General features: G+C 38.1%; 1 protein-coding gene across 1 annotated transcript in view; it reads right to left on the bottom strand.

Annotated features, from left to right (window-relative positions):
- Positions 1 to 2,622: 2,622 nt before the first annotated feature.
- LMLN (leishmanolysin-like (metallopeptidase M8 family)) overlaps positions 2,623 to 27,969 on the bottom strand; it is a 103,016-nt gene continuing 77,669 nt past the window's right edge. The window contains 5 exon segments of the mRNA XM_006884209.1: positions 2,623 to 2,723; positions 9,191 to 9,401; positions 20,219 to 20,349; positions 21,708 to 21,867; positions 22,864 to 22,996. Of these exon segments, the coding sequence (XP_006884271.1) occupies positions 2,623 to 2,723; positions 9,191 to 9,401; positions 20,219 to 20,349; positions 21,708 to 21,867; positions 22,864 to 22,996 (736 nt within the window).

Genomic DNA, 27,969 nt, shown 5'->3' with positions numbered 1-27,969 from the left:
TTCAGAAGACTAACTGCTTGCCTGTTTCTTTAAAGCTGACAGTTCACGTCTACCGACATGGCTTTGCTTCTTTCCTAGATTCTGTTCTTGAAAACCTGAGACAATTTCATACTATATTTTTTTTTTACAACTGAAGCCTTAATACGTTCAAAATGAACCTAAGCCTGAACTGAAAACCGAGGTAGTCATTTTTTGAAGCACATGATCCTGTTTGGGTCAGAAAGGGACCCCAGTCTACAAGCCCTACAGCGGCCCTTCCCTCTTCCTCCCTGCCCTCAGGTCACCAGGCCTCTCACAGTGAACTGGTGCTGTCATCACTAACATAGCCTGCCACTGGATAATAATGTTAGGCCCTTTCAAACCTTCAGTTTGAAGCTAAATTCTACCCTTGAAATTTCAAGGTGTAGAAAAAGACATTGTTTTTGCTTCACTGTCATGTTCTAAGTTTCCAAAACTCATATCTTAAAAACTTCTTACATGCTCAGCAGTCTTCTAAAGCCATCACTGAGGACACAATGCAGAATCATTGATAAGCAGCCTATCAATCCTTACTGAAGAGGAAGGAAAATAAACAATGCAGTTAGTTATCAGATTTTTTTATAATACTTCATCAAGTTTCATATTTGTGCAGACAATATACTGGACTACCAGATTCCACACTTAATAAATATATATAGAAAAAATGTCATCTATAATATTTTCTCCAGAAAGTCATTAGTGCAAATATAATTATTTCAATAAAAAATAAAGCAAAAAAATAGTTTTCAAGTATAAAAAGCACCATGCTTGGAAACAATGCTATCTAAATGGCATTATTGCACAACAGTCAAAAGAGAATCGAATTTATCACTGTGAATCTCAAATACATAGTACTTTTGGTGAAATTATTTAACTTTGGATTCATAATCATACAACATGTATATAAGTTTAGTTATTATATCTTTAAAAATATACTTTTTTTCCTCTCTGGTCTTGCACAATTTAAAGTATGTGTGCTACAAGCCGAAAGCCAACCACTGGTGTGCACACCATTACTATTAGCTTCTCTTTCACTCAAGTCTGTGAAGCAGGACTCCCGGCTTCACATAATGACAAGTGTCTTCAACTTAAAACCACATGCAGTTATACCTTTAAAAATTTATGCATTAAAAAAAGTGACTTTCCATTAGGCTAGGGGTTGCTGTTTGGCTCTTATGACACACAGCCCATTGGAATTCTTGGGAATTATACAGCTGGCTCATTTAGCATAATTTCTTAAGTGGCTCAGTAACCATATGCTGATTTCCAGGACCAATCAGAGACAAAGAATTAATAAATGGATGGATGGCTATCTTAAGAGCTGTGTTTATAATGCCACAGAACTAAACACTGGACAGAAAAACTGGGAATTGATTCTCATTAAACATTTGAAATTCCAATTCCTGGGCAGAGTTGGTAACATCTGGTACCACAGCAGAATTGCTTCTGGATAGTACAATCTATGAGACAAAAGGAAGAACATGAAATGGAGGATGTAAAGGACTTTAAAGCAAAGGTAATTTTCCACCTCCATCTAGAGACCAAGCCAGATCTCACAAGTACCATGTATATATACCATTGGATAGGCACAGCACCAACACTTTGCTATTAGTGAACATTCTAGACCTTCTTGTTTGGTCTTCCTCTTTTTCTTTAAATGTCTTTTCAGAGTGTATCAGAAATTCTTCCACAAAAATTTGCTGACTTGAAAATAAATGCAGACCTATACTAGAATTTCTCTTTTATCAACATTGGTCAAAAAGGCATAGCTTTGTCTTTGTTGGATTACAGTCCATTACTTGAAAAAAAAATACAATGATATTTTCTTCGATTTACATTTCTTTCATGTTTCTGTAGGGCAGATGGTCTTTCTCTCCACTTCTACATTTTGTCAAGTCACAACTAAATTCAAGGCGACTACAACTGGAATCGGTGCGCTAAATATCAGGGAATACAGGTCCACCTGAAGGGCTGCTGACATATTTCTAACAGGTCAGCTGGGAATGTGCCACACAGCTGGTTTGGAAAAGGCAAGCATGGTTAAATTATAATCTTGAGCAAAAAACACTTAAAAGAAATTTTAGAGCAATAATTTAAGTACATTATGAGTACAACCATTAAAAGGTATGTCACTGATTAGGACGCCAAATTAAATTCTTTTCTGTAAATCAAAGGATGGCTGGTACTTCTGAGGACAAGATCCATAACTCAGAACATTGCTAATAATAAGCTGCTGTCTATGGTTCTCCATACTGACAGCCAATTTTCTCATTTTAGGTTGATGAAAATGCTGAGGTATGTATTCAGTCTGAAGATTGTAGCAATTATTCCACTTTGAAAGGAAAAGCTGAGAAAGATCATGTATCCTGATAAATAAAAAGACTTGCTTTCTTCTCCTTCTCCATGCTCCGAGGCTATTGGGCTGCTGATGAGAAGTGATTCAGGCTGTGAAGCTCTGCTTCAAGTTCTGCCTGTGGCCGACACTTCCAAGCCAGAGCCAGTGATGTCTCCTCTGCCACCTGCACAGCCGGGTGCTCACTGGCATTCTGTGCTTTGCTCAGAGGAAAACACATAGGAACGTCTTAACAGTTCATCTGCACATTACTAGTGCCACGCACATAGAAGAAATCCAGCCAGGAGAGGGAAGAGATTGGCTAGCAGAAGCCAGAGAGTGACGACGAGGCTGGAGGAACGGGAACAGAGATCTAGGGTTGAACACAAACAAATAAAACTCATGACTTTCTGTAGATGTTCCTGGAATAGCAACTAAATACTGACAGATGAATATGGGTGATTACTAAAAGGTGAACACAGATCATGTTAGTGAAGAAAACCAAGGTCAGTTTTCTAAAATCTAGATATGCAGTTTGTTTTTCTTTTTAAAAAAAATTCATTTTAATGAAAGTTTCAAAGACTTAGAGTTTCCAGTCATTCACTGTTGCACTTTTCTCCTTACTCACCCCTGGCCCCCATTCACTCTTCTCCTTGAACAGAAAAAGAAAAGCTTTCATTGTTATGCAATCCCTCCCCCCAAGTCCACTCCACTATGCAGCCTTCATTCTAGACTTCCGTAATGACAAGAATACCCATTCCTATGTCCCTTTTAAACAGGTCTCTCCCTCTTCTGTGTCAATGCAATATAGATCATTCCTCCCCTCCTTTTCTGTCTTCCCTCAACCCGGATGTCATTCCCATTTAACAACAGCGGCCCTATGCAATATTTGTCCTTTCATGACTGAGATATTTCATTCAGCATAATGTCCTCCAGGAACATCCATTTTGCATATTTTGTGAGTTCCTTGTTTTTCAATGCTGCATTGTATTCCAGTGTGTGAATATACCAGAGCTTCTCTATCTATTCGCTTGTTGATGGGCACTTGGGTTATCTCCAGCTTTTTGCTATTGAGAACAAAGTAGCAATAAACATAGGTGTGCATATATCTGCTTAGGTGACGGTTATGGTTTCTTTAGGGTACTTTCTCAGTAGTGGAACTGCTGGGTCAAATGGTATCTCTATTTGCAATTTTCTGAGAAAGCGCCAAACCGCCTTCCACAGTGGTTGCACCATTTTACACTCCCACCAACAGTGAATAAGGGTTCCAGTTTCTCCACAACCTTGCCAGCATTTGTAGTTTGTTGTTCTGTTAAATTTTGCTATTCTTACTGGGGTGAGATGTTATCTCATAGTTGTTTTTGATTTGTTTTCTTTTTTTTTGTTTTTAAATTTTTATTTTTGTGTGCGTGTACTGTCAAATCAGATCTGACTGGTACAGGAGGAGATTGTCCCTCCTTCCCCGGCAGAGCATCAGGTGGATTCAAACCGTGCGCCTCTGGGATTGTAGTTGCAGTTCCTTGCCACTAGGCCACCAGAGCTCCCCTTGGTTTGTTTTCTTACAAACTATTTACACATATACATTATTTATGAAAGAAGAGAGTATGTTTTCACTATGTCAAGGTTTAGGGTTGCTCTGCCAACTCAAAGGCATGAGGTTTAACTCCACCAGCTGCTCTGCGTGAAAGGGACGGGCAACGACCTTTCCTGAAAACTCGCTGGAGGGTCAATTCTAACAGTAGTGGACAACTCATCAAGATTTAATAGAAAAGTGTCTGAGGTAAGAACTTTGGGTAGTATTCTAGAGAAGCTAAAGATGCTACATAGAAAAGTATATCACTATCTTGGGATTCAGAGATGGGATGCAGGATTCTCCTCTTCTTGTTTTTGGTTTGTTTTTTCTTCTAGAATGAACATGTAATGCATCACTCTGAACCAGGGAAATGTAAGAATAAAAGCAATAGAAATGTGGGATATCCCAGTCAAACCATGACATATGTTCCCTCATTTCTGCGCATTTATCTGACTAGCTCACACCTGTCTCCTTGTGCTGTTATGATGCCTCTACGATTCTAATACTAGGAGGGTTATTCATAGCTGACAAGTTCCAGCAGAGCTTCCAGACTGAGACAGACTAGAAAGACAGACCTGAAAAATTATAGAACATTGTTGTTGTTATGTGCCATCGAGTCACTTGCAACTCATAGCGACCCTATGTACAACAGCCCTAAACCCTGCTCTATCCTGTGCCAATCGCACTGCCTCTGACACACCCATCCCGATTACCCCAGTCACCGAATCAATCCACCTCATAGAGGGTCTTCCCCTCCTGCGCTGTCCCTCCACTCTCCTAAGCATGATGTCCCTCTCCAAGGACTTGTCCCTCCTTGCAACATGTCCAAAGTATCAGATGAAGCCCCAGAATCCTTGCCTCCAAGGAGTAGCCTGGTTTAACCCTCTCCAGGATGAATCTGTTTGTTTTCTTGGCAGTCCATGGTACATTCAATACTCTTCTCCAGCACCAAAGCTCAAAGGCATCAATTCTCCTTCTATTCCTCCTAGTCATTGTCCAACTCTCTGATGCATAACAAGTGACTGCAAAGACCATGGCCTGTATCAGGCGCACCTTAGTCTCCAGAGACACACCGTTGCTCTTGAGTTCTTTAGAGAGGTCCCTAACAGCAGAACATTAGGCAATAAAAACCTCGCTGATCACAAAAGACTACTGTCTGACTCCCTATATCTGGACATATCACTGGGAGGGATCTATTACTAGAAAAGTATACCACTATCAGTAAAACAGCAGGCCAATGAGGGCTTGGGAGACATGTGGTGAGCAGGACTAGTACAAAAGCCCCAGTGAGGAACTAAAGCACGTTGGCAATTACGAGGGAGAAGCAGGATTGGGTAACGTTTCACAAGGCCACCACCTGGAGTCAACTAGACAGCAGCTAGCCACAGTCGATCTATCTCAAGATCTGATTCTGAAACAGCTTTGGAGACGTAGGGATATTTTAAAACAACTGTTCTCACGGCTAAGATTATTTTCCCAAAATAATTCTCATAATGGAAAATAATTTTATAGCAGTAGATAAACCAGGTCAATTTGACTTTATTTAAGTACAACTTGTCCTTTTTAATGTTTAGAATAATAAAGATGGACCTTTAAAAACCAACCATGTATCAAGTCTGATTCACTTAAGGGTGAAAAAAGTGAGGGCTATTTTTTCAGCTACAGAACGAGTCAAATGTTGAGGAAATGGAAGGTTGTACTGAGTTCTTCATAGAGTGGAACAAGCATTTTAGAAAAACTATTTCACTGTTTACAATCCAAGTAGTCCATGAAGAACTTATATTTACTTCCCAGTGGAACCAGGCTAACATATGTTAAACCCTAGAAAATACCTACTTAACCTCAAAGAGAGCTTTTCAATACATGGTCAATGAACAAACAGAAGCAGGATCAATCACCGGGGACCTTGTTTAAAATGCAAATTCTCAGGCTTCAGTCTAGATGTGATCTTCAAGATGTGGCCTGGGACATTCCTATGCTAGCTCTACTATAATGCTAATACTTGCTAAGAGGGAACTCTGGTGGCCTAAAAGATAGGGAGTTGCACTGCTAACCCAAAGGCTTTCAGTTTGAATTCAATAGCTGCTCCACAGGACTAATATCGGCTGTCTCTGAAAACCCACTGGAGAGTCAGCTGTGAGAGAGTTCCAACTTGCTGGTACATAACAATGACAACAACAATGGCAACTGTATCTTAGACTTCTCACATGTACAATAATGGGAATAGTTCCTATCTCACTAGCATCTGTGATGCTTAAATACAAAGCTATATATGAAGTAATAAGTATATACCTAAAGCACTTAGCAAAGTGTCAACTCCCACAATTTGATGAAACCAGGAAGAATTTAGCAATAAACTGCTCATATTTGTTAATGGAAAATGTCATCATCTTCTTGTCAGATGCCATCCAGTGAGTACGACACACAGCAACCCCACAAACAGATCTGAACCCTGTCCTATCCTGTGCCATCCTCATCATCTCTGACACACTTGAGCCCACTGACCCAGTTACTGTATCAATCTGTCTCATTGAAGGTCTTCCTCTCCTTTGCTGACCCTCCACCTCTCCAAGCATGGTGACTCTTAGGCAATATAATGTAACTATCAAAGCACAAAAGCATTTAGAAATGAGGGAAAAAGACGAGAGCCTCATATTCCATAAGAAATTGCAAATGTAAGAAGTATTAGGGTTGCGTATGGATTGATGGCTTGATGGGGGAAAAAGTTCAGAAGACTTTGGGTACTGAATTACATTTTTATACTTCTTTCAGAATATTGGCATTTTGAAAGCTTTAAAGGCACATTTTAGAACCTACAAGCTACTTTAAGTCATAAAACTGGCTAGATGAATTTTACCTTCATTGATTAGTCCAATTGCTTAAAGTAACCATTACTAATTTTACAAGTTTGGTAAGTCACAACAAGTATATTAATAGCAATAAACCTATTTATTTAAAAGATACATGGAGTGTAAAATCTGGTGTCATCCTTGATACAGTTTAATATATGCACATTAAAGGCTTACTGTGTGATCTACTAATGCCCACAAAAATGAGAAGTAAGGATAGTTTATAATGTTAACAGTGATACTTGAGTATTTTGTTTTGAACAAAGCCTACAAGTATCTAGTCTTGCAGATTTTTACATTTTCTTAAATTGTGTTAATTATTTGGAGGTTGCAATGTTCTTTTGAGGGTGTGTCCTCATAAAACAAATTCTGGAAAAGAAATCTCATGGTATTATAAGCTCAGAATAATAAACTGATCATAAACAATGTAACAATACACTGGCTGACAAAGGGCCAGGAAAAGAAGAATGTGAGAGACAAGCCAAGAGATGTGGAGGGGTAGTTTGCAATGTCCTTCAACTTCTGTTCACATCTTAACAGATTCATCGGTCTTTTTATTATTCCTGAAGGACAAGAACTTCATTTCATTGTTTCTCAATCCCTTCCTGATTTCTTATCATTATATGCATTTTACTACAATATTCTAAGGTCCCTGAACCAACTGGAGGTCACTCTCTTTTTATCTTAATTCTAACTGCTACTTGTGTCAACCTTTGCTGACCTGACAATAAAACAGTAACAGATTCTTATGTTAATTCCGGGATGAAGTCTAAGGATGGAGGTTCAATCAAAATTACCATTTATGTACAAGCAACCTCTAATTCCAGCCAAAACAATAACAAAACTGTCATCCATATGCATGTGTGTGTAAAATATATATATATATATATATATATACACACACACACACAGAAACATATACACCGTATGTCTCATGAAAGGGCCTTTACTTTATTGTCATGACAGGATCCTAGAATATTGTAATAGAATGTATATAATGAAAAGAAATCAGGAAGAGATTGAGGAACGATGAAATGAAGTTCTTGTCCTTCAGGAATAATAAAAAGACAGAAGTGAACAGAAGCTGAAGGACAATGCAAACTACCCCTCCACATCTGTCAGTTATGCACCTAACTGGAATATGGTGAAAAGAGCAAACGAGAAGACGCTTCAGGTGCAATCCTTAGAAGGACCTGTCGTTTGTGTGTTCGCGGAGTCGAGAGAAGACCGGCGAGAAGAAATGTGGGTTTTCAGGGGGGTCATCACTCTCTCAGGCAAATGCCATTGAGAGATTGAGAAGCCCCTCCTTTTATTAGCAGAAAATCAAAGCTTACAGTAAAGCATGATCTCATAGGGTGGGTAAATGTTTAAACATGTGGAACAAAGCATAGGTAATATGAAACAAAGAATAGAAAGGCAAGAAAACATCTTTGTACTCATGAACAGGGTCTTACCGCACTCTTAACAAGTCGATCAAGAACTTAACCGAGAACTTCCCAATCCCTTTCATGTTGATACAGTACATGCTCTAGGAATTCTGAGACTGTTTCAGTCCCATCCATTCTTGGTCTTGTTTGCCTGCTTTCAGGCATTGTAGCCAAGTCCTTTTGCACATATTCCATAGCCACTATTAACCCTGTGTGTTCCAGAATGACTCTACAGGACCTGCATGCGGACCTTGCCCTGGGCTGGTATCAGGTCACTGATTTCATTCAGACTTGGTTCCACATGCCTCTCCCCTTAACTGCTTTGGTTTTGTGTTCCTTAACTGTTCTGTTAGCTGTGAGGATGATTAAATGTCCTATAACTCTTTCTCGAGTATTATCAAACCTGGAGAAGCTCTGGTGGTATATAACACATCATGTGTTGTATTTCTAACCGAAAAATTAGCAGTTTGAGTATACTAGCTGCTTCTCCTGGCTCTAACAAAATCCACCCCCCTGCAACAATAGATTCTTCGTTCCAATTCTGTTCTCTGGAGTCTCACAAAATTAGGATGACAGTGAACTCTCAATTGCCAGTCCATATTTTTCTGTCTCACTTTATGTGTGTGAATCTGTGTTTCCTCGCATCTTTCTCTTCTTTTGTGGTCTCTAGTTATAAGAAGACCAATGTAGATTTAATTGGCTTTTGCATTCTATGAGCAGATTTTGTTTCCAACGCTAGTGACTTAAAAATGAAAGCGACCTTCAAATATTTTTTTGCACAAGTCTTCACACAGAAAGGTACCACAACCTTGCTCACCCAGAACGGAAGTGTCAAGCTTATCTACTTTCAATTTCTTGTAACAGTGTGAAGGAAGAAACGTTCCATAAAACTAACTAGAATGAAAAAAGGCCAACCTGCTTTAGAGCTCCTCTGAAGAGAGTTTTCAACATCTTGTTTTTCCCCTTCTCTAGTATATCAGAGACCACTCACCTAGTGGGAGAGCTCGGCTCAGGTTGGAAACGGGAGGGTCTGTTTCTGGAGGACAGAGCTCACAGAAATCCCAGCACGCTGGGCAGAGGAGGTTTCCACCGTGAATCCAGCCATTCATCTGGATGCTGACAGGAAGGACCTGCCCGGCCCGACTACACAGATATGATGTATCCTGGACCCAAACTTTCAGACCTTGAGGAGAACAAGAAACCTTCATATAGAAAAGTGGGGGAGAAAAATCAGGTCAGTGAGAGTCTAGGAAATGAAACTTAACCTTCAACTGTAAGAACAGATATTAGAATTTGCTAAAAATCACACCACTATTTGTGGTATGGGCATATCTTTAACCTCATAATAATCGGTAAAAAGAAAAAAAGACATTTTGACTTAAAATATTCAGAGATTTGTGGAGGACGTGACATGATTGGTAACTGTTTGACAGATTTCAGGTGAGGAAGAGACTGAAGTTGTTAACAATTACAGCTTGCTCTGCTCCACAATCAACACTCTTAGCACCAGCAGTGAGGAAATCAAAAGATAAATTGCATTGGGAAAACCTACTGTCAGGGACCTCTACAGAGTGCTGACAAGCAACGATGTCGTCAGTCTACAGACTAAGGTGCATCTGATCCAGGCCCTGCTCTTCGCAGTTATTTGCTATGCATCAGAGAGCTGGATAATAACTAAGGATGACTAAAGAAGAATCGATGCCTTTGATTTGTGGTGCTGGAGAAGAGTCTTGAACATAACATGTACTGCCAAGAAAACAAATAGGTCTGTCTTGGAGAGGCTGAAAGTTTCTCCTTGGAGGCTAGGATTCTGACGCTCCATTTCACATACTTTGGGCACGTGGCTGCGAGGGACCAGTCCTTAGAAAAGGACATCATGGTTGGAAGGGTGGAGGGACAGTGCAGGAGAGGAAGATCCCAGATGAGATGGATTGATACAGTGACTGGGGCAATGGAGGTTGGTTTGTTGGATTTAGTGAGACTGATTGAGAACAGGACAGGCTTCAGAGCTGCTGTACTGTGGGTCACAGGTGACCTGACAGCACTTAACAGTAACAGCAACATGATGGGAGAGCTCAGGTGGCTTAATGTAAGGATTTGGGCTGCCAACCCAAATAAACATGGTTCAAGTCCACTGCTCCACAGAAGAAGGATGGGCAATCTCCTCCAATGTGGTTAACTGATCCCGAAAACAGGTCAGTTATGAATCTATTCCAACTCATTGGTACACAACAAAAACAACATGAAGATACTGGAATATATAGAAATGTTACTGATAAAAACCTGTGTCTGGGAATCTTAGTATCAAAATTTTATGTAAAACTGTATCTGCCTTCTATTTTTCAGGAAAAGTATTCATAGTGTTCATGAGATTTTTTTAAAAGTTGACTCAGAGTTAAAGAACCATTCCCACAGAGCAAAATTCTTTTAAAACCTGAACTATTTAACCCTCTTGGGTTTTTTTTTAAAGTTTTGTGTTTTATTTATATGAGAGGTCTGTAGGCTCTCCTCATTGGGGTATGGCATGTGTTTTCTTGGGCCGGAGAACTAGCAGTTTGTATTTCATGCCCTTATAGAACTTTCTGAGGTTCTCCTTCTGAGTTGAGAACACTGGCTCAGGATTTTCAGACAACTTGGATTTTGGAAAGCTTGGAAGCCACACTGCTTGTCACTTTGGCAACACTCAGCTGGGAAAGCTCAACCTTCAGACCATCCTGCTGCTTCAACAGCCCCTCCTCCTTCCTGCCACGAAGGGCTCCAGCCTTGATTTTGGCCATGGCTGGGCAGTAGAAGCCTGCTGCCAATTGATTCAAGGCCAAGAGTAAGAGAAGGGCAAGGAGCTGACTTCAACTCGAAATGTCTTCTTTGTAATTCTATTTGCTGATTAAAAGAAACAAATAAAACAAAAGAGCAAGTATGTTGTTAATCATTAAGTTAGAACTGACCCACAGCTGACTCTATTGTGGGTTTTCAGAGGCAAGTGACGCAAGGGAGGAGACTGCCCATCCTTCTTCCACGGAGCAGCTGCTGCCCTTGAACTACATGCCTTTGGGATTGCCCCACAACTTCTTGCCATTTTTCTGATTATAAGAAACAAATGAAAGAAAAAAGCATACTGTATAGATATATATGTACACAGCTGAAGCTTTCCATTCTTTTGCCTTAACTCAGAGTGATTTTAAGCAGACTTGAAACATCTTTAAAGTCATGTATTTCATATACAAAGTAGAACTGATAAATTTAACTTCTAAAAATTAACACATGAAAGCTAATTTTAAAAAGACACAAAAATGACTGTGCCTTTTTCAAAGTTGTTCCTATAAAAATTTCCAACTAATGTCAATTATGCTACATTCACTTAATTATTAGAACCCCTCTGCTGGAAATACCTTCAAAGGGAGTGCATGCTTCTTGAGTATGTCTGACAGGAGCAAATTTTGATCCTCCAAGTTATCCAGAAGAAAGTAAAATAAATAAGTATGATTAGACTGGTTGCTGGGCTGTTTCTTATTAGACTCAGAAGAGAGAACAAGCATAGATGGAGGAAGACAGATGCCAGTGACTATAACCAAGGAACTGAAGAAGTGAGGTGACAAGAGAAAAGCATCTTGACCCAGATCCAAGAAAGAAAGTTCTCCTTCAGAGTTGGTGCGCTGAATTTGAGCTTCTAAACTGAAAATAATGTATTTCTGCTCATTAAAATGAAACACCTGTAGTATTTCTGTTATGCAGGATTAGAAAATTTAAACACTGGTTAACATTTTTTTTTAATTTATTATTAATTTCAAGGAAAAATTTACAGAGACTTTGGATTTCCATTCATTCATTGTTGCACTTTTCTCCCCTCCCAACCCCCTCTCCCGCTAACATATTTAACTTAACATTAATGTTATTAAAAAAATATTAACATTAATTTTTTTGGATGGCTATGAAACTACTGCTAAGGGTAATTTCAGCTGAAGAGATTCATAAGTATATTTGGATGCAATCATTTGTCAAATTAATTCTATCATCAGTTAAGATTAAATAAAATATAACTGGGAAATATGAGCTATAATAAGCTCCCAAGAAACATACAACATACAATTCTACTATAAGTGACTCACACTCGTAAGAATCACTATAGGTTATAGTGAAGAATAAATATTCTTTTAAGTCAGAATTGATTGAGCTCTGTTCTTGGTGCTGAATGTGGTTTCAAAGAAAAAAAAATACATAACACACCGCTCGCCTTCTAGGACATTTAATTGAGAAGAGGAGTGAGTTATATTTTCTCTCCAAAATCAACAGTGTTAGATTATTTTATTACTAAAAGTCAATACGTAGTAGCAACAAGAGCAAAGGAAGATCAAACAAGAAAGTTTCATAGAATAAATAGTAATTTTATCCTAAAGGTGTGCACTGTATCATAGTTAAATAGCTCTTACAGGTTGGGAAACAGAATGTGCATGTCTCAGAAGTTAGGATTATCTGAAAGTGTTGATAGAACAAGAAGAAACCTTCTTTCATGAAGTTTAAGGACTTCTTCCAGGAATGAAATGTATACAGGTAGGGTAGATGTACAAATTGTATCAAGCTTAGAGTATTCAAGAAAGCTGAATCAAAGCTGAAGCTAACTCTAAGCAGCAATCTAATAAGTCTTGTGAATTCTTAGCTCCAAGAATGAAGCAGTAAAGACCACCATTAGAAGCATTAGATAGTATCTTTTTAAGAAACAGACTCTCCTCCCTGTATACCTGTTCATTCCTAGCTCAGAAAACTGAAGACTTAATTTTGGAAAGAATTTCTGTTTTGGGTGACATCAAGGAAGAGAAAAGCTGAGATTAGCATTTTAAAGAAAAGATTATGTAAGTACACAATGTACATGAAAGATCATTTCAAGCACAATGTGAATATAGGAATGTGTGAAATACAATGTCTGTGATACAAAATATAAACAATCTGTATGTTGTTATGTGCCTTTGAGTTGCCTGCAACTCACAGCAACCCTAAGTACAATAGCTCTGAATTCTGCTCTATCCTGAGCTAGTCTCACTGTCTCCGACATACTTATCCCCATTACTCCAGTTAATACGTCAGTCCATCTCATCTGGGGTTTTCCTACACTGTCCTTCCACCTTTTCAAGCATAATGTCCTTCTCCAAGGACTGGTCCCTCCTGGCCACATGCTCTAAGTATATGAGACAGAGTTTCAAAACCCTTGTTTACATTGGAGTGGCCTGGTTTCACCCTCTCCAGGATAGATCTGTTTATTGTCTTGGTAGCCCAGGGTATATTCAATACTCTTCTCCAGCATCACAACTCAAAGGCAACAATTCTTCTTCTGTCATCCTTGGTCATTGTCCAGCTCTCTGACAAAGTAATTGCAAAGACCACGGACTGGATCAGTCATACCTTAGTCTCTAGACTGACATCATTGTTCCTCAATACTCTGGAGTGGTCTCTGACAGCAGATTTTCCCACTGCAATTTGTCTTTTGATCCTGGCTACTGGTGCCAAGAGTGTTGATTGTGAAGCCAAGCAAGCTAAAGCTGTTAATAATCTCAAATCTCAATCTCACCATCTATCATGATGCTGCCAATTGGTCCAGTGATAAGAATCTTTGTTTTCTTGATGTTGAGCTTCAATTCATATTGAAGGCTGCAGTCCTTGACCTTCTGCAGCAAGCGCTTCAGGTCCTCCTCAGTTTCAGCAAGTAAGATTGTGCTGGCTTATTGTGCATAGTGTAGGCTATTGATTAGTCTTCCTCTAATACTGATGCCACATTCCTCCATATAAAGTCCAGCCTCACTAATAATGATCTGCTATGCATATAGATTGAAAATATGTGGAGATAGGATGATGCATCCCTGACATAAATTTTTTTGTAATTTTGAACCATATAAAATAAAGTTGAGAGGGGAAAAAAGATAACATAAGTAAAGATTACATAAGACTCTCCAGCATCAAAACCCACTCAATTCTTAGATCTCTGACAAACATGCAAGCAAATTCAAGGCAGGACATTAGATGTTCCTCTGAGGAATCTGCCCATTCAAGAGAAAAGAACCCAAATCCTAAAGATCAAAGGTTTTACAAGGAAACAGTCCGAGAACAAAGTGCTTCCAACTAGCTTCCAGTCAGTTCTTCAATATAAAAAGCTTGTTAAAAATCACCTAAGATAGTTTATTTTACCACATACATACATACATACATACATACAGATATATAATTTCCTAACTCTGTCCACAGAGAAAACCTTGAAGGAGCTATGTCAAAACCACAATGAACGACACATTTTTTTTATAATTATATTTTATTAATTTTCATAAACATTTACAGAGATTTTGGGCTTCCACTCATTCATTGTTGCACTATTGAACGACACATTTAATTCTGAGATATTGATATGCTTAATCCCATCACAGCCCTAACTCATTTAATAAAGAGAAGTTTCCCTGGAGTGTGGCTCACATCATCTTTTGTCTTAGAACAGAAAAGAGATAGTGAAACCAGCAGAGAGCAAGGTTCAGGGGTGAGGGTGAAGGTGGGTGGTAGTTGGGCATCTAAGTTACCACCAAGAAAGACCAGGAGTAGAACACACTTCCTTTGGACCTTGGACTCTGCTAGGAAGCTCCTCAGCATAGGAGAAGGCCATAGAGATTATGGAGATCTCCAAGGGACATCGAGTCTACAGATGCTGAAGGAAACAAAGTACTTCTGGTATAGAGAGGATGCCTTTCCCTAGAACTGGAACCCACGATTTAGACTTCAAGCCTCCTAAACTATAAGATAGGGAGCTCTGATGGCCTGTTGGTCAGGAGTTGGGCAGCCAAACTAAAAGCACCCAGTTCAAATTCACCGGTGGAGTTCAAATTCTCCATGAAGGAAAGACAGGCAATCTCCTCCTGCACAATTACTTGTCACAGATTTAGGTGTCACAGAGTTGACTATGACTCATAACGATCCTATGGACAATAGATCTGAATCTTGTCCTATCCTGTGCCATCCTATTTTTTACATGCATGAGCTCACTGATGTAGTCACTGTGTCAATCCACCTGATTGAGGGTCTTCCTCTCTTTCACTGACCCTCCATCCTTCCAAGCATGATGTCCCTCTCCAAGGAACAGCCCCTCCAAGCAACATGCCCACCGTATGTGAAACAGAAGCTTTGTCCTTAAAGAAGCACTCTGGTTGCATCTTTTCCAAGACATATCTGTTTGTTCTTTTGGAAGTCCATGGGATGTTCAGTACTCTTCTTCAGCACCACAACTCAAAGGCTTCAATTCTGTCATCCTTATTTACTGTCCAGTCCTTGGATGTATAGCAAGTGGAAGACTATGGCCTGAATCCGGCACATCTTCAACCTCAAATTGACAACAATGCTCCTCAATAATTTGGAGAGGTTGCTGACTACAGACTTTTCCAGGGCAATAATTCTCTTGACATCCTGACTGTTGGTACCCAGGTTGTTGACTGTGGATCCAAATAAGATGAGTCATTGAAAGCGTCAATTTTTTCTTATCTATTAAGATGTTGTCTATTGGTCCAGTGGTGAGAATTTTTTTTTCTTGACATTGAGAGGCAATACCGAAAGTTGCCATGTTTAAGCTTCTGCAGCAAGTGCTTCAAGTCTTCTTCACTTCTAGCAAGCAAGGCTGAGTCATCTGCGTAATATAGGTTGTTGATGAGTCTTCCTCTGATCCTAGCAACATATTCTTCTTCATAGAGCTCAGCTTCATGAATAATCTGCTCAGCAAACAGACTAACTAGGTTATAGAGAAAGGATACAATCCTGGTGCACCCCTTCCTTAATTTTAAACCATGGAGTGTTCCCTTGCTCTGTTTACACAACAGCCTCTTAATTTAGGCATAGATTTCACACGCGCACAATGAAGTGTTCTGAGATTCCTATTTTCTCAATGTTAGCCATAATTTATTATGATCCACATAGTCAAATGTGTTTAAATAGTCAATAAAGCACAAATATGACGTTCTTCTGGTATTTGCTTTCAATTGGGATCCATCTGACATCTGCAATGATACCCTTGTGATGCCATGAACTTGTCTAAACCCAGGTTGAACTTCTGGCAGTTCTCTATGTATTGAGTGGCCTTTTTAAAAAAAATTTCCATTCATTCATTGTTGCACTTTTCTCTCCTCCCAAACCTCCCCCCAGTACACTACCCTCTTGGAAAAGTAAAAAAAAAACTTCTTTCATTGTTTTACAATCCCTCCCCCCAGGTCCACTCCACCGTGCAGCCTTCGCTCTGGACTCCTGTCATGACAAAAATACCTAATCACATATCCCTTTTAAACAGTTGTCTCCCTCCATCTGTTTCAATGAAGTATACATTATTGAACCCATCTTTCTCAGTCTCCTCCCAACCCCAAAGCTAGTCCTGTTTTACAACAGGGGCACCATGCAGTATTTGTCCTTTTGCGACTGAGATACTTCACTCAGCATAATGTCCTCCAGGGTCACCCATTTTGAATATTGCATGAGTTCCTTGTTCTTCAGTGCAGCGTAGTATTCCATTGTGTGAATATACGACAGCTTTTCTATCCACTCATTTGTTGAGAGTGGCCAATTTTTAATGATCTTCACCAGTATTTTGCTTGCATGTGATTTTTTAAAAATTATTATTAAATTTTATTAGTTTTAATGAACATTTACAGAGATTTTGGGTTTTCATTCAATCATTGTTGCACTGGAATGTGATATTAGTGATATTGTTTGATACTTTCCACATTCTGTTGGATCACCTTTCTTGAGAATGGGAACAAATATAGATCTCTTCTAGTCAGCGGACCAGGCAACTCTCCTCCAAATTTCCTGGCACAGACTGGTGAGGGCATCCAGAGCTGCACCTGTTATCTGAAACATGTCAACTGATATCCTATTGATGTCTGGGACTTTATTTTTTTGTCAATGCCTTCAGTGCAGCTGGAACATCTTCCTTTATTACCATTGGTTCTTACTTACATGGTACTTCCTGAAATATTTCGGCACCAGCTAATTCTTTTTGTACGGTGATTCTGTGTATTCCTTCTGTCTTTATTTGATGCAAGATTTTTCCCACTGCCTTATCTCTCAGTATTGCAACTCAAGGCTTGAATTTGTTTTTCAGTTCTTTCAGCTTGAGAAATGTTGAGTGAGTTGTTCTCTTTCTGTTCTCCAGTTCTAGGTTTCTGTACATTTTGTTATTTTACTTTGGTTTATCTTATAGAGCTGCCCTTTAAAATTTTCTGTTCAGTTCTTTACTTCAGCTCTCTTCCCTTTGTTTTGACTTCTTGATTCTCTAGTGTAATTTTCAGAGTCTCTTCTGACATCTATTTGTAAATCTGCATAACTTTTAGCCTCTGAAAATGTGGAGGTTCAGCTTAAGTTGGTTATGACAGAACAGTACATAAAAATAACAAACTATAAGAGAATAAACTTGTTTGTTAAAGCCACCTACATGTGGGACTTCTGTTACAGCAACACTAGAAAAACGTATCAGAATTGTTAAAAAAAAAAAGGGTAGAATATGTCAGAAGAACACAGGAGCTAGTTAGCAGGGCTTTCTCAGGGGCCAAGGCTGGGGAAAAATAATTTTAAAAAGTAACATTAATAATGATAAATTATAATTGAATAAAAATATAATCTGTAAGTCAATATGGATATAAATTAATAGATTAATATACTGAAAGCATAACAATGTAGATGTTAACATAGTTCCTCCCCACTAAATATTCATTAATATGTTAATATGAAAGGGCAAAATATAAGTTGAAAGTGGAGAAGTCTGGCAGATACTGAAAGTTTAACACAGGCATAAACATGGCAAATGAAGAGTGTACTATACCAGAAAGCACAACTCAAACATCACTTTTTAAAATAATCCTGCCAAAGATGTATTATCCGAATTTAATTATGAGGAAACATCAGATGAGCTCAAATTAAGACAAGGTCATTCTAGGAAACAAATGACCTATAATTTTTAAAAAGTTATGAAAATTAAGAAAAAACTGAAGACTATTATTCCTGAGTGACAGAGATATTACTACTAAATGCATATGATATTAGATTGGAGCCTAACATGAAAAGTACATTATTGGGATAACTGGAAACACTTGAATGGGGTTTGAATACTGGGCAGATCAATGTTAATTTCTCAATCCTCTTCTTGGTAGCACTGTGACTTTGTAGGAGAATGTCCTTTTTTTTAGTGGTGAAGGGGCAGTGTGACAATAACCCTCAGGTAAAGGAATTTTTGTGTAGCTTTTGTAACTTTTCTACTAAAATAATAATGTAAGGAAACAAAAAAACAAATTCCAAAATAACTAAATCCATGTTAATTGTTAAATCTCAAACACATTTTCTCATGTAAATGGGAGTTAGTATTAGAAAAATGAGGGAGATCTGGTGGCCTAGTGGGTAAGGAAGCTGTCAATTCAAAGGCATGCGGTTCAAATTCACCATTTGCTCCACAGGAGAAAGATGGCCATCTCTTCTCTGATTTAAAGCCTGTTGGAGGATCAGCTATGAGTTGATTCTAACTCAGTAGCATACAACAACAATAGCATCAGAAAACTTAACTGACAACCACTGTTGCTGTTAAGTGCTGTTGAGTTGACTATGGCTCATAGTGACCCTGTGAACAAGAGATTAGTACCTTGCCCTATTCTGCACCACTTTCACAATGTCTATCCCTGCCCACTGGGGCAGTCACTGTGCCAATCCATCTATTGGCAAGTCTTCCTCTCTTTTACTGACCTTCTACTTTCCAAATGCTAATGCCTCTCAACAAGACGTTCAAAGTACGTGAGACCAAGTTTCACCATCTTTGCCTCGAAGTGCCCCACTGGTACTTCCTCCAAGACATTTGTTTGTTCTTTTGCAGTCCTGTTAAATTCAATAGGAAGCGCTGGTGGCTTAGTGGTAAGTAATTAGCTGCCAACTCAAAGGTATGCAGTTTGAATCCATCAGCTGCTCTGCAGGAGAAAGACAGGCAGTCTCCTGCTGTGCAATTTATTGCCTCTAAAAACCCAGTAGAGGGTTAGGCAGGGGTTAGCTCTGACACAACAGCACCTAACAACAACAATCAATTCAATACTCTCTACCAACACCACAATTCAAATGCATTGAGTCTCCAATTTTCCTTACTTTCACGAGCATATAAGCAATTAAAAATGACATTGCTTTTCTGTATTTTGAAAATTATATTTTTAATGGAACTCAGAGATCAGAAATTTAGTTTGGATGACAATAATTAAAGTACAGATGAAATGTTTATTTCTAATTATCATTGATAAGAGTAACCATATTTATTTCACTGGTTTTGCTCCCCTGAAGAATCCAAACGAAGATAAATTTCCACCTCCAGAAGTCTGTCTGGCTAAAGTAACACAAGGATTCTTTCTATTCTTCAGAACACATTCTTCTACCCAATAGTCATTGGTCGGAAACAGAACTGTCATTAAGTTCAACGTCCCAAAGTTTCAAACTGCTTACACCTTAATAAATTCTTAATAAAGTGATGGTGATAAGCTAAAATTAGATATGCAAATAATATCATTTAAAAAACAGTAGTTTGCATCATTTTGGCTTTTTAATGCCAAAGGTGGAAAACGTATTATTAATCAGTAGGAGGTTTGGGGTTTTTTAAATTAATCAGTAGTTTATGTATTGATTTTTGTAATCTATGTCTCCTTCAGCCTTTAAAAAGAAAACTAATTTTCTGTATTATTAGGGTAGTATTTATTCAAGAACAAAATTATTTTTACCCTTATTTTCTTAGGTTATATACCCAGAATTAAAATTATTATGAAATTTACAGATAATATTGCATTATATTTTTTAAAATAGAATGCAACAGGCAATTTCTGCAAAGAATTAAAAATATTTTTAGAAAATAAGCATTTGAGCTACTATTTACATAAATAAGCTAGAGAAGCTAAAATATTAATCAAGAAACTAATTCATGTAAAACATAAAAACTGTGTAGCAATATAAAACAATACTTATTTTAACTGTTAATGATTATGTCATTTACCTGGTAACATCCACTCCCCCAATCTGGGTAACTCAGTTTCCTTTCACATCTTTCCATGACAAATGCCGATTTCTGAATTAGGCAAACGGAATGAGGTCCATATTTTTCAGCACCATAGTTTTTAAAAAGGTCTGAAGCAAATCAGAAAAGTCTTTTTAAAATAGTGACTTTGAAAAATTACAGCACTTCATTTTTATGATTTAACATTGCTTTTTTAAAAAAATAAAATGTTTAATAAATATTTTCACTTGAAAGGGAACAACGAGAAATCAAGATCAACAAGGGGCTCCAAATTCAGACAATGTTCTCCATTAAAAAAGTTCCAGATGACCCAGATTAGCTCTTAGAGGAACTTGCACCAAGAATCACTAGATTCCTAGACACCAAGAGGACAATGTTCAGAATTGAGTAATTGAGAAATTGCATGGCCTGTAAAAGTAAAAATATTAACTAACTGTAGGCTCTTCAGAGAAAAACTCTGCTGTCCTGAGGTACTCCATGACAATATATGTACTTCTTAACAGGGAACTACTCAAAAGTTAAATCATAAGACTTTAAATATTTATGAAATAGGCAAGAAATGAAAAATGAAGGCACAGATCCAATTAAATCTTTGAGGTTTAAGAAGAAAAGATAAAAATATTATAGAAATACAAAAATGTTTAAGTCTGAAATAAAGAAAAAAACCCAGACTATGTAATTTTGGTGACTACAAAGAAACTGCTTTTTACTAACATAAACGTGAAAAGAATTCTGGTTATCATAGGAGGTAAACATGAGTTAGAGATATTATTACTGAATCCCCAAATGCCACACTGTGTTCCCTTGAAGATCTATTTCTATCAACACAGTAAAAGAGTAAAAAACATGGCAACATATCTTACTTGCCAACGGAGTCATTTTGATATTTGAGAGGGAAATACTCTTTCTAAAAAACATAAGAGGCACACGTTCTAAGAGAAGACAAAACAGGGTGTTTTAAAGGAGCCCTGGTGGCAGTAAGATTCACAGCTTTGGAAACCTGATGGGGGGCTGACTTTAGTCGGACTCCACATGCTGGTAATGGGCTTGTGTTCTGCATAGGAGAATCTTGCTCTCAACACCAGTAACAGTCAGAGTCTCTCTGTCTATCTAAATATGACAACATGCCCATGATAAAGTTTTAGAAAAATAAAATGAAATGATGAAAGTGCTCTACAGGTGAAAAGTATGATGCATGTATAAACATGTAGTGCACATGTGGAAATATGCACATGTCACTCTAATAGAAACAATCCTTCCTGTGTATTGGGCGCAATTCTAATCAGTTCCTATATTAATTCATCTAAATAATTTTTTTGGGGCATAAGACTTTTTAATCTTTTTTAATATTCACACTAATATTTCTTCTTTTTTTATTATTATTACAAACTCGATCTGGCTTCAGAGACCTTCGTCATGATTTTATATTGCTGATACTGTAATTTAAGTATGTAAAGAGAGGACGAACCTGGCTGGTTTTCCAATATTCTACAATCTGAACTACGCTGATATTCACCACTCAGATGCCAGCTAAATTCTTGACTGAACGGGCAGTAGTCAGCAATTTCTACTGAACCACCATAATAAGGCAAGTCTTCTGTAGGTATTCCACTGAGTTCATCAAAGTACTGAAAAACAAAAATTATTGGAAAGGGAGGAAGGCAAGGCACATTCTGTATATTTAAAATAAAGTTCACAGGCAATGCTTTAATCCTGTATATTAATATAGTTTTCTTTATACCAACACAAAGAAAATTGTATCATATTGCTTAAAGAGTATTTTGATGTTGTTACCATTTTAGAAATATGCATGCTAAGTAAATCTAAGTCACTTATTAAAATCACAAACTTGACTCATCTTTTAAAACAATGAAATAGAATTATAACTAGTTAAAAATGATTTTAATAAGGTCATAAAACACAAAACTAATATAAACTTATGATAACCTAAAGGTAACAAGCTCTGTGGCACAGTGTGTTACATCTTTCCTTAGTGAAAATATTTCAAAAAATACATACAACTTGAGACCTGAGGCCACTGACTGCTTCTGGACTGGCTTTCTGCTACCTACCAGGAAGATAAAGTCAGGTGGCCTAGTCGACAGGAAGCAGTGCTGCTAACACCAAGAAGGCACCACTCTGGTGGTTTGAATCTACCAGCAGTTTTGCTGCAAAAAGATGAGAAATCTCCTCCCATGTGATTTCCAGCCTCTGAAAACCTCCTGGAGGTTCAGCTATGAGTCAGTTCCAATTCAATGGAAATGCCTTGAGTTGAAAAACAAAAGGGGCTTTAGATTCAAAGAGAATTCATTCTTTGAATTCAAAGTAGGGAATATATTTTTAAAAGTTGGTTTCTTAAAAAGCATGAGTTTTTAAAAAAAATCTATTAATTCAAATGGTCAACAAATACACTAAAGCATAGATGAGAGGAGTGCTGTGAGACTTAGGGTAACAGGATCAGAAAAGACATAAAGAATACTGACTGATACAACATGAAGAAAGTAACATATCACTGAACAACAGGCATACAAATCATTGACTGGAAACCTGTGTACATTTTCCCCCAAAATACAACAAAACGTTATTTTTAAGAATAAAAAATCTGTGCTTCAAACAAGAGCTACCTGGTATTCTTGTGGCAAAGGGTTTGGAAACTTCTGTAAATTACACACTGCAACTGCTCTCTGGTCCTGTCTGCAAGTTAACTGCAGGGGATTACTTCTGAGCGTGTCACAGTAAGGGCTCGGAATCTGCCTCCTGCATGCAAAGATAAGCACCATATTAAACTGTAAAGAAAACATTCTAAGTCCATTGTCTCTTCTATTTCAACCACAATACATTTTGATAGTTTGAAATGAATTGCTGAATCAAGCTACAGATATATTTATAAATAGTAAAAGGAAATGTTTACTACAGACAAGGAAAATTACGAGATACATTTATAACATTACTTCACCAGTATTAAAAAAAATCCTACTTCTCTCTTTTTCCACTTGTGCCATTAAGATTGTATTCTGCAGACCTGCTTTTTGTTTTAATGCTATTCTAGATCTGGTATAAAAAGAAAGTTTCCACAGTTAATAAAAGAAGCCTTGGAGAGAGACGAAAACAATGTTCACTCTGACCAGCGCCTACAAAAACATTTTTTCTATGCCATAATCTGAAATCTTGTTTAGCAGAAACAAAACTGAAAACAGAAAAATTACAGAATAAATACAGCCACGTAACAGTTACTTTAAAAGACTCTGAGAAGAATGGAAATCCCAGAACACTTGATCGTGCTAATGCGAAACCTATACTTGGACCAGGAGGAGCAAGGACACACTGCATGGTTCAAAATTGGGAAAGGCATACACCAGGGATGAGTCCTATCTCCTTACCTTTTCTACCTGTATGCAGAACAGATTATCCGGGAGGCTGGGGTCTGCATCAGGATTGTTGGAAGATTCATCAACAATATGCGTTATGAAGATGGCACAACCCTGCTTGCTGAAACTGAGGAGAACCTGAAGTGTTTCTTGCGGAAGGCCAAGGACTGCAGCCTTCAATACGGATTGAGGCTCAATGTCAAGAAGACAAAGATTCTCACCACTGGGCGAATTAGCAGCATCAGTATGGATAGTAAAGGGATTGAGATTGTTCACAGCTTTAGTTTGCTTGGCTCCACAGTCAACACTCTTGGCACTAGCAGCCAGGAAATTAAAAGACATATTGACTACTGAGTCAACAAACAGAATAACCTAGATGAAATGGGCAAATTATTAAAGCACACAACCTACTCAAAATGACTCCGAGGACAAAGGAAGTCTCAATAGACTCCTAAAATGTGAAGAAATCAAACTAGTGATCAAAAACCGCCCAACAAAATCAATAACAAAAAAAAGTGTTAGCCCAGATGGCTTTACTTGGAAATTCTCCCCAAACATTGAGAGATGAAATGACACCAATACTGTTTAAATTCTTCCAAGAAATAAAGGAAGGAATGAAGATGTCCTCTCATTCATCTTACGATGCAAACATGAAACAGACACTCTAACCAAAGATACTACACAAAAACCAAAGAAAACTCAAAGACTTACCAGGTTATGTTTTAGAGTTCAAAGAAAAAAATACACAGGAATAAATTTAAATATAGGGCATTATTATGAATATAGATGTAAAGACTTTCAATGAAACACTGATACACAGAATTTAAAAGTAAATTTAAAAATCATAACTATGATCGAGTTGGATTTATTTCAAAGGTACAAGGATGGTTCAACATAGAAAATCAATTAACATAATATACAACATCAACTGAACAAAGGAAAAGACCCATGTGATTATCTCTATGGATTCAGAAAAAAGCATTTGATAGAATTCAAGACTTCTTTTTCCTAAACTTTATTTAAATTTTATTCTATACTGGTTTGTTTACAAAGTTTGTATACAATGTGTTTCACACTATTCTTCATTCACGTTGTGTTTCATACAATCATTTCCATGCATTATGTTCTATAAAATTAATCACCATTGGACCTTGCTCATCATTACCCTGTCTTTTCACCTGGATCCATCCCCATTTACTTTCCCCCATCTCTATACCCACCAAAATGCAACCTTGTGGCTTCACCCCTGTCTTTTCAGGTCTCTGCAAGATCCTTCCCATTTCTTTCACTCCCTCCCTTCACCCACCAAATATTGCAACCCTGTGGTTTCAACCCTGCTCATCCTCACTCCTCTGCTCCCACCTCCCCCGCCCCAGGTCCCCATACATATTTTACCTTCCATTTTTACAAAAATGGCCTTATGTAGTATTTATCCTTATGAGACTGAGTTCACTCAGCATAATGCTCTCCAGTCTCTCCCAAGTTATGTGTTGTTGTTGTTGTTATGTGCTATCGAGTCGTTTGCGACTCATAGCGACCCTATGTACAACAGCCCTAAACCGTGCTCTATCCTGTGCCAATCTCACTGCCTCTGACACACCCATTCCAATTACCCCAGTCACTGAATCAATCCACCTCATAGAGGGCCTTCCCCTCCTGCGCTGTCCCTCTACTCTACCCAGCATGATGTCCCTCTCCAAAGACCTGTCTCTCCTTACAACATGTCCAAAGTATGTCAGACGAAGCCCCAGAATCCTTGCCTCCAAGGAGCAGCCTGGTTTAACCCTCTCTAGGATGAATCTGTTTGTTTTCTTGGCAGTCCATGGTACATTCAATACTCTTCTCCAGCACCACAGCTCAAAGGCATCAATTCTCCTTCTATCCTCCTAGTCCAACTCTCTGATGCATAACAAGTGATTGCAAAAACCATGGCCTGTATCAGGCGCACCTTAGTCTCCAGAGAGACACCGCTGCTCTTGAGTACTTTAGAGAGGTCCCTAACAGCAGAATTTCCCATCGCAATACGTTTTTTGATTTCCTGGCTACTGGTGCCAAGAGTGTTGCCCGTGGAGCCGAGCAAACTGAAGCTGTGAACAATCTCAATCTCTTCGCCATCCATCCTGATGCTACTGATTGGTCCAGTGGTGAGAATTTTTGTCTTCTTGATATTGAGCCTCAGTCTATATTGAAGGCTGCAGTCCTTGACCCTCTGCAGTAAGTGCATGAGGTCCTCCTCAGTTCAGCGAGCAGGGTTGTGTCATCTGCATAACGGAGATTGTTGATAGATTGTCCACCAAACCTAACGTCACGCTTCTCCTCATAGAGCCCAGCCTCTCGGATAATCTGCTCTGCATACAGGTTGAAAAGGTATGGAGATAGGACACATCCCTGGCATACACCCTTCCCAATTTTGAACCATGCAGTGTTGCCCTGCTCTGTTCTGACTACTGTCTCTTGGTCCAAGTATAGGTTTCGCATTAGCACGATTAAATGTTCAAGTTATGTATTATCTTGCTAAATCACTGCCCCTGAGTCCTGCATAGCATTTCACTGTATGACTGTACCATAGTTTCTCAATCCATTCAGTTGTGGTTGGACATCTGGGCTGTTTCCATATTTCTGCAATTTTCCTAAGCTTTTTATTGTGATTGGGTGAAAGTTTACAGAAGCAAACTGGTTTTCCATTGAACAATTCACATGCATTGTTTTGTGATACATAATCCGGACATTCTACCATCACTCTTGCCATTTCCTATGTCTTCTACATCCATTAGACCTTTTCTCTCCTTTCCTGCCTTCTGAACTCCATCACTGGACAAATATTTCCTTTTGATCTTGTTTCTCCAAGAAAACTTCTAAAGGTAACAGGAATTTAGCAGAGCTCCAAAGTACAAGTTCAATAAAGTAAAGTTTATATAACAACAATGAGAACTCTGAAAGGAAGCTTAGGGAATCAATCACATTAGCATCTAAGAAAAAAATACATGGGGGGGGAATCTAAACAGGGATATGAAGGAATTATACAGTGAAAATATAACAATGCTGAAGAGATTAAAGAGCTAAATAAATGAAGAGATGCTCCATGTGCACAGATTGGAAGATTTAATACTGCTAAAATGTCAATTCTACCTAAAACAATCTATAGATTTGAAAGTACACAACAACAACAAAGACAAGATAAAAGTAATAACTGTGGAAGCTCTCTAATGTATACTCAAATACCTCAGGGGATTTGGTTCCTTAGTTTGAAGGTTTAGGACCACCGTGTCATGGGACATTCTAGCTAACTAAGATAATAATGTATGTAGTGGTATCATTCCTAGCATACTGTCTAGGACCTTAAAAGTCTGCAAACGGCCATTCAGGGCACAAGAGCAACAGAGGAAGGGAGTCAGGAATAGGAGGATGTGGAATGTGTGGCTCCTTGTTTTCATGAACAGCTGCTTGCTCTGCCATGATATCATAAGAACTGGATAGTAGCTGGCTTCCATTATTGAACATTTGATACAAGATTTCATAGAAGAATTCTGATAAAAAGCAGGTAAATACAGAATTGAATTTCAAATCATCAGGAAATACAGACTTACTGGAGCCTTGGAGGATGGCTAATCCTTGAAACAACTGATAATATTTAAACTTTAAACCAAAAAATGTTCTCTGACATCATCTTAAAACTGAACAATAGTGGAGCTTAACTAGAGAATGGTATGCCTTAAAAATAATGGTCTTTTATGAACTATTCACATAGGACCAAACTAACAATAGCAAACCAAAAGACTGGACAAGAAACTTAGCGGGGCTGTGACTTCATGTGATAAGGGAGGAATACTTCAGAAAAGGAGAGTGATAATGGTTGCACAACTCAAAAATCAAAATCAACATCCCTAAATTGTGCATGCAGAAACTAGTCACTTTTTGGTGTATATTATGCTCTGTATATTCTCAACCATCACAATCACAGTTTAAAGAAAAGATGGATCTTGTTTAATAATTTGTAAAACTGAAAACATTCACAAGATTATTAATCTTATTTACCTGTGCCAAGTGAAGACTGTGTATATGAATAATCCTAATTGTGGATTTATTCAGTTCTTTGTTAACATAAATATAATCTTATAAATTTAATTTGAAAAGAAGGTCATGTAAGTCTTTATAAGCATTTTTTGCCATGTATTGCAAAGGTAACTTTTAGGCGATCTTGTAATTTTTATTAGTAATTTTACTGATTGGAAACTCTGGTGGCCTAGTGGTTAAGCTGCACTGCAATCCCAAAGGCACTCAATTAGAACTCACCAGCTATGTACAGCCAAGCACAATCAATAAGAGTGTATCTGAATTCCAAAATCAATCTCCATAATAGTC

The sequence above is a fragment of the Elephantulus edwardii genome, unplaced genomic scaffold (genome assembly GCF_000299155.1).
Source record: "Elephantulus edwardii isolate Elephantulus edwardi_28Jun2011 unplaced genomic scaffold, EleEdw1.0 scaffold00032, whole genome shotgun sequence".
NCBI classification, from domain to species: domain Eukaryota; kingdom Metazoa; phylum Chordata; class Mammalia; order Macroscelidea; family Macroscelididae; genus Elephantulus; species Elephantulus edwardii.
This window is presented reverse-complemented; position numbering and strand designations above follow the sequence as displayed.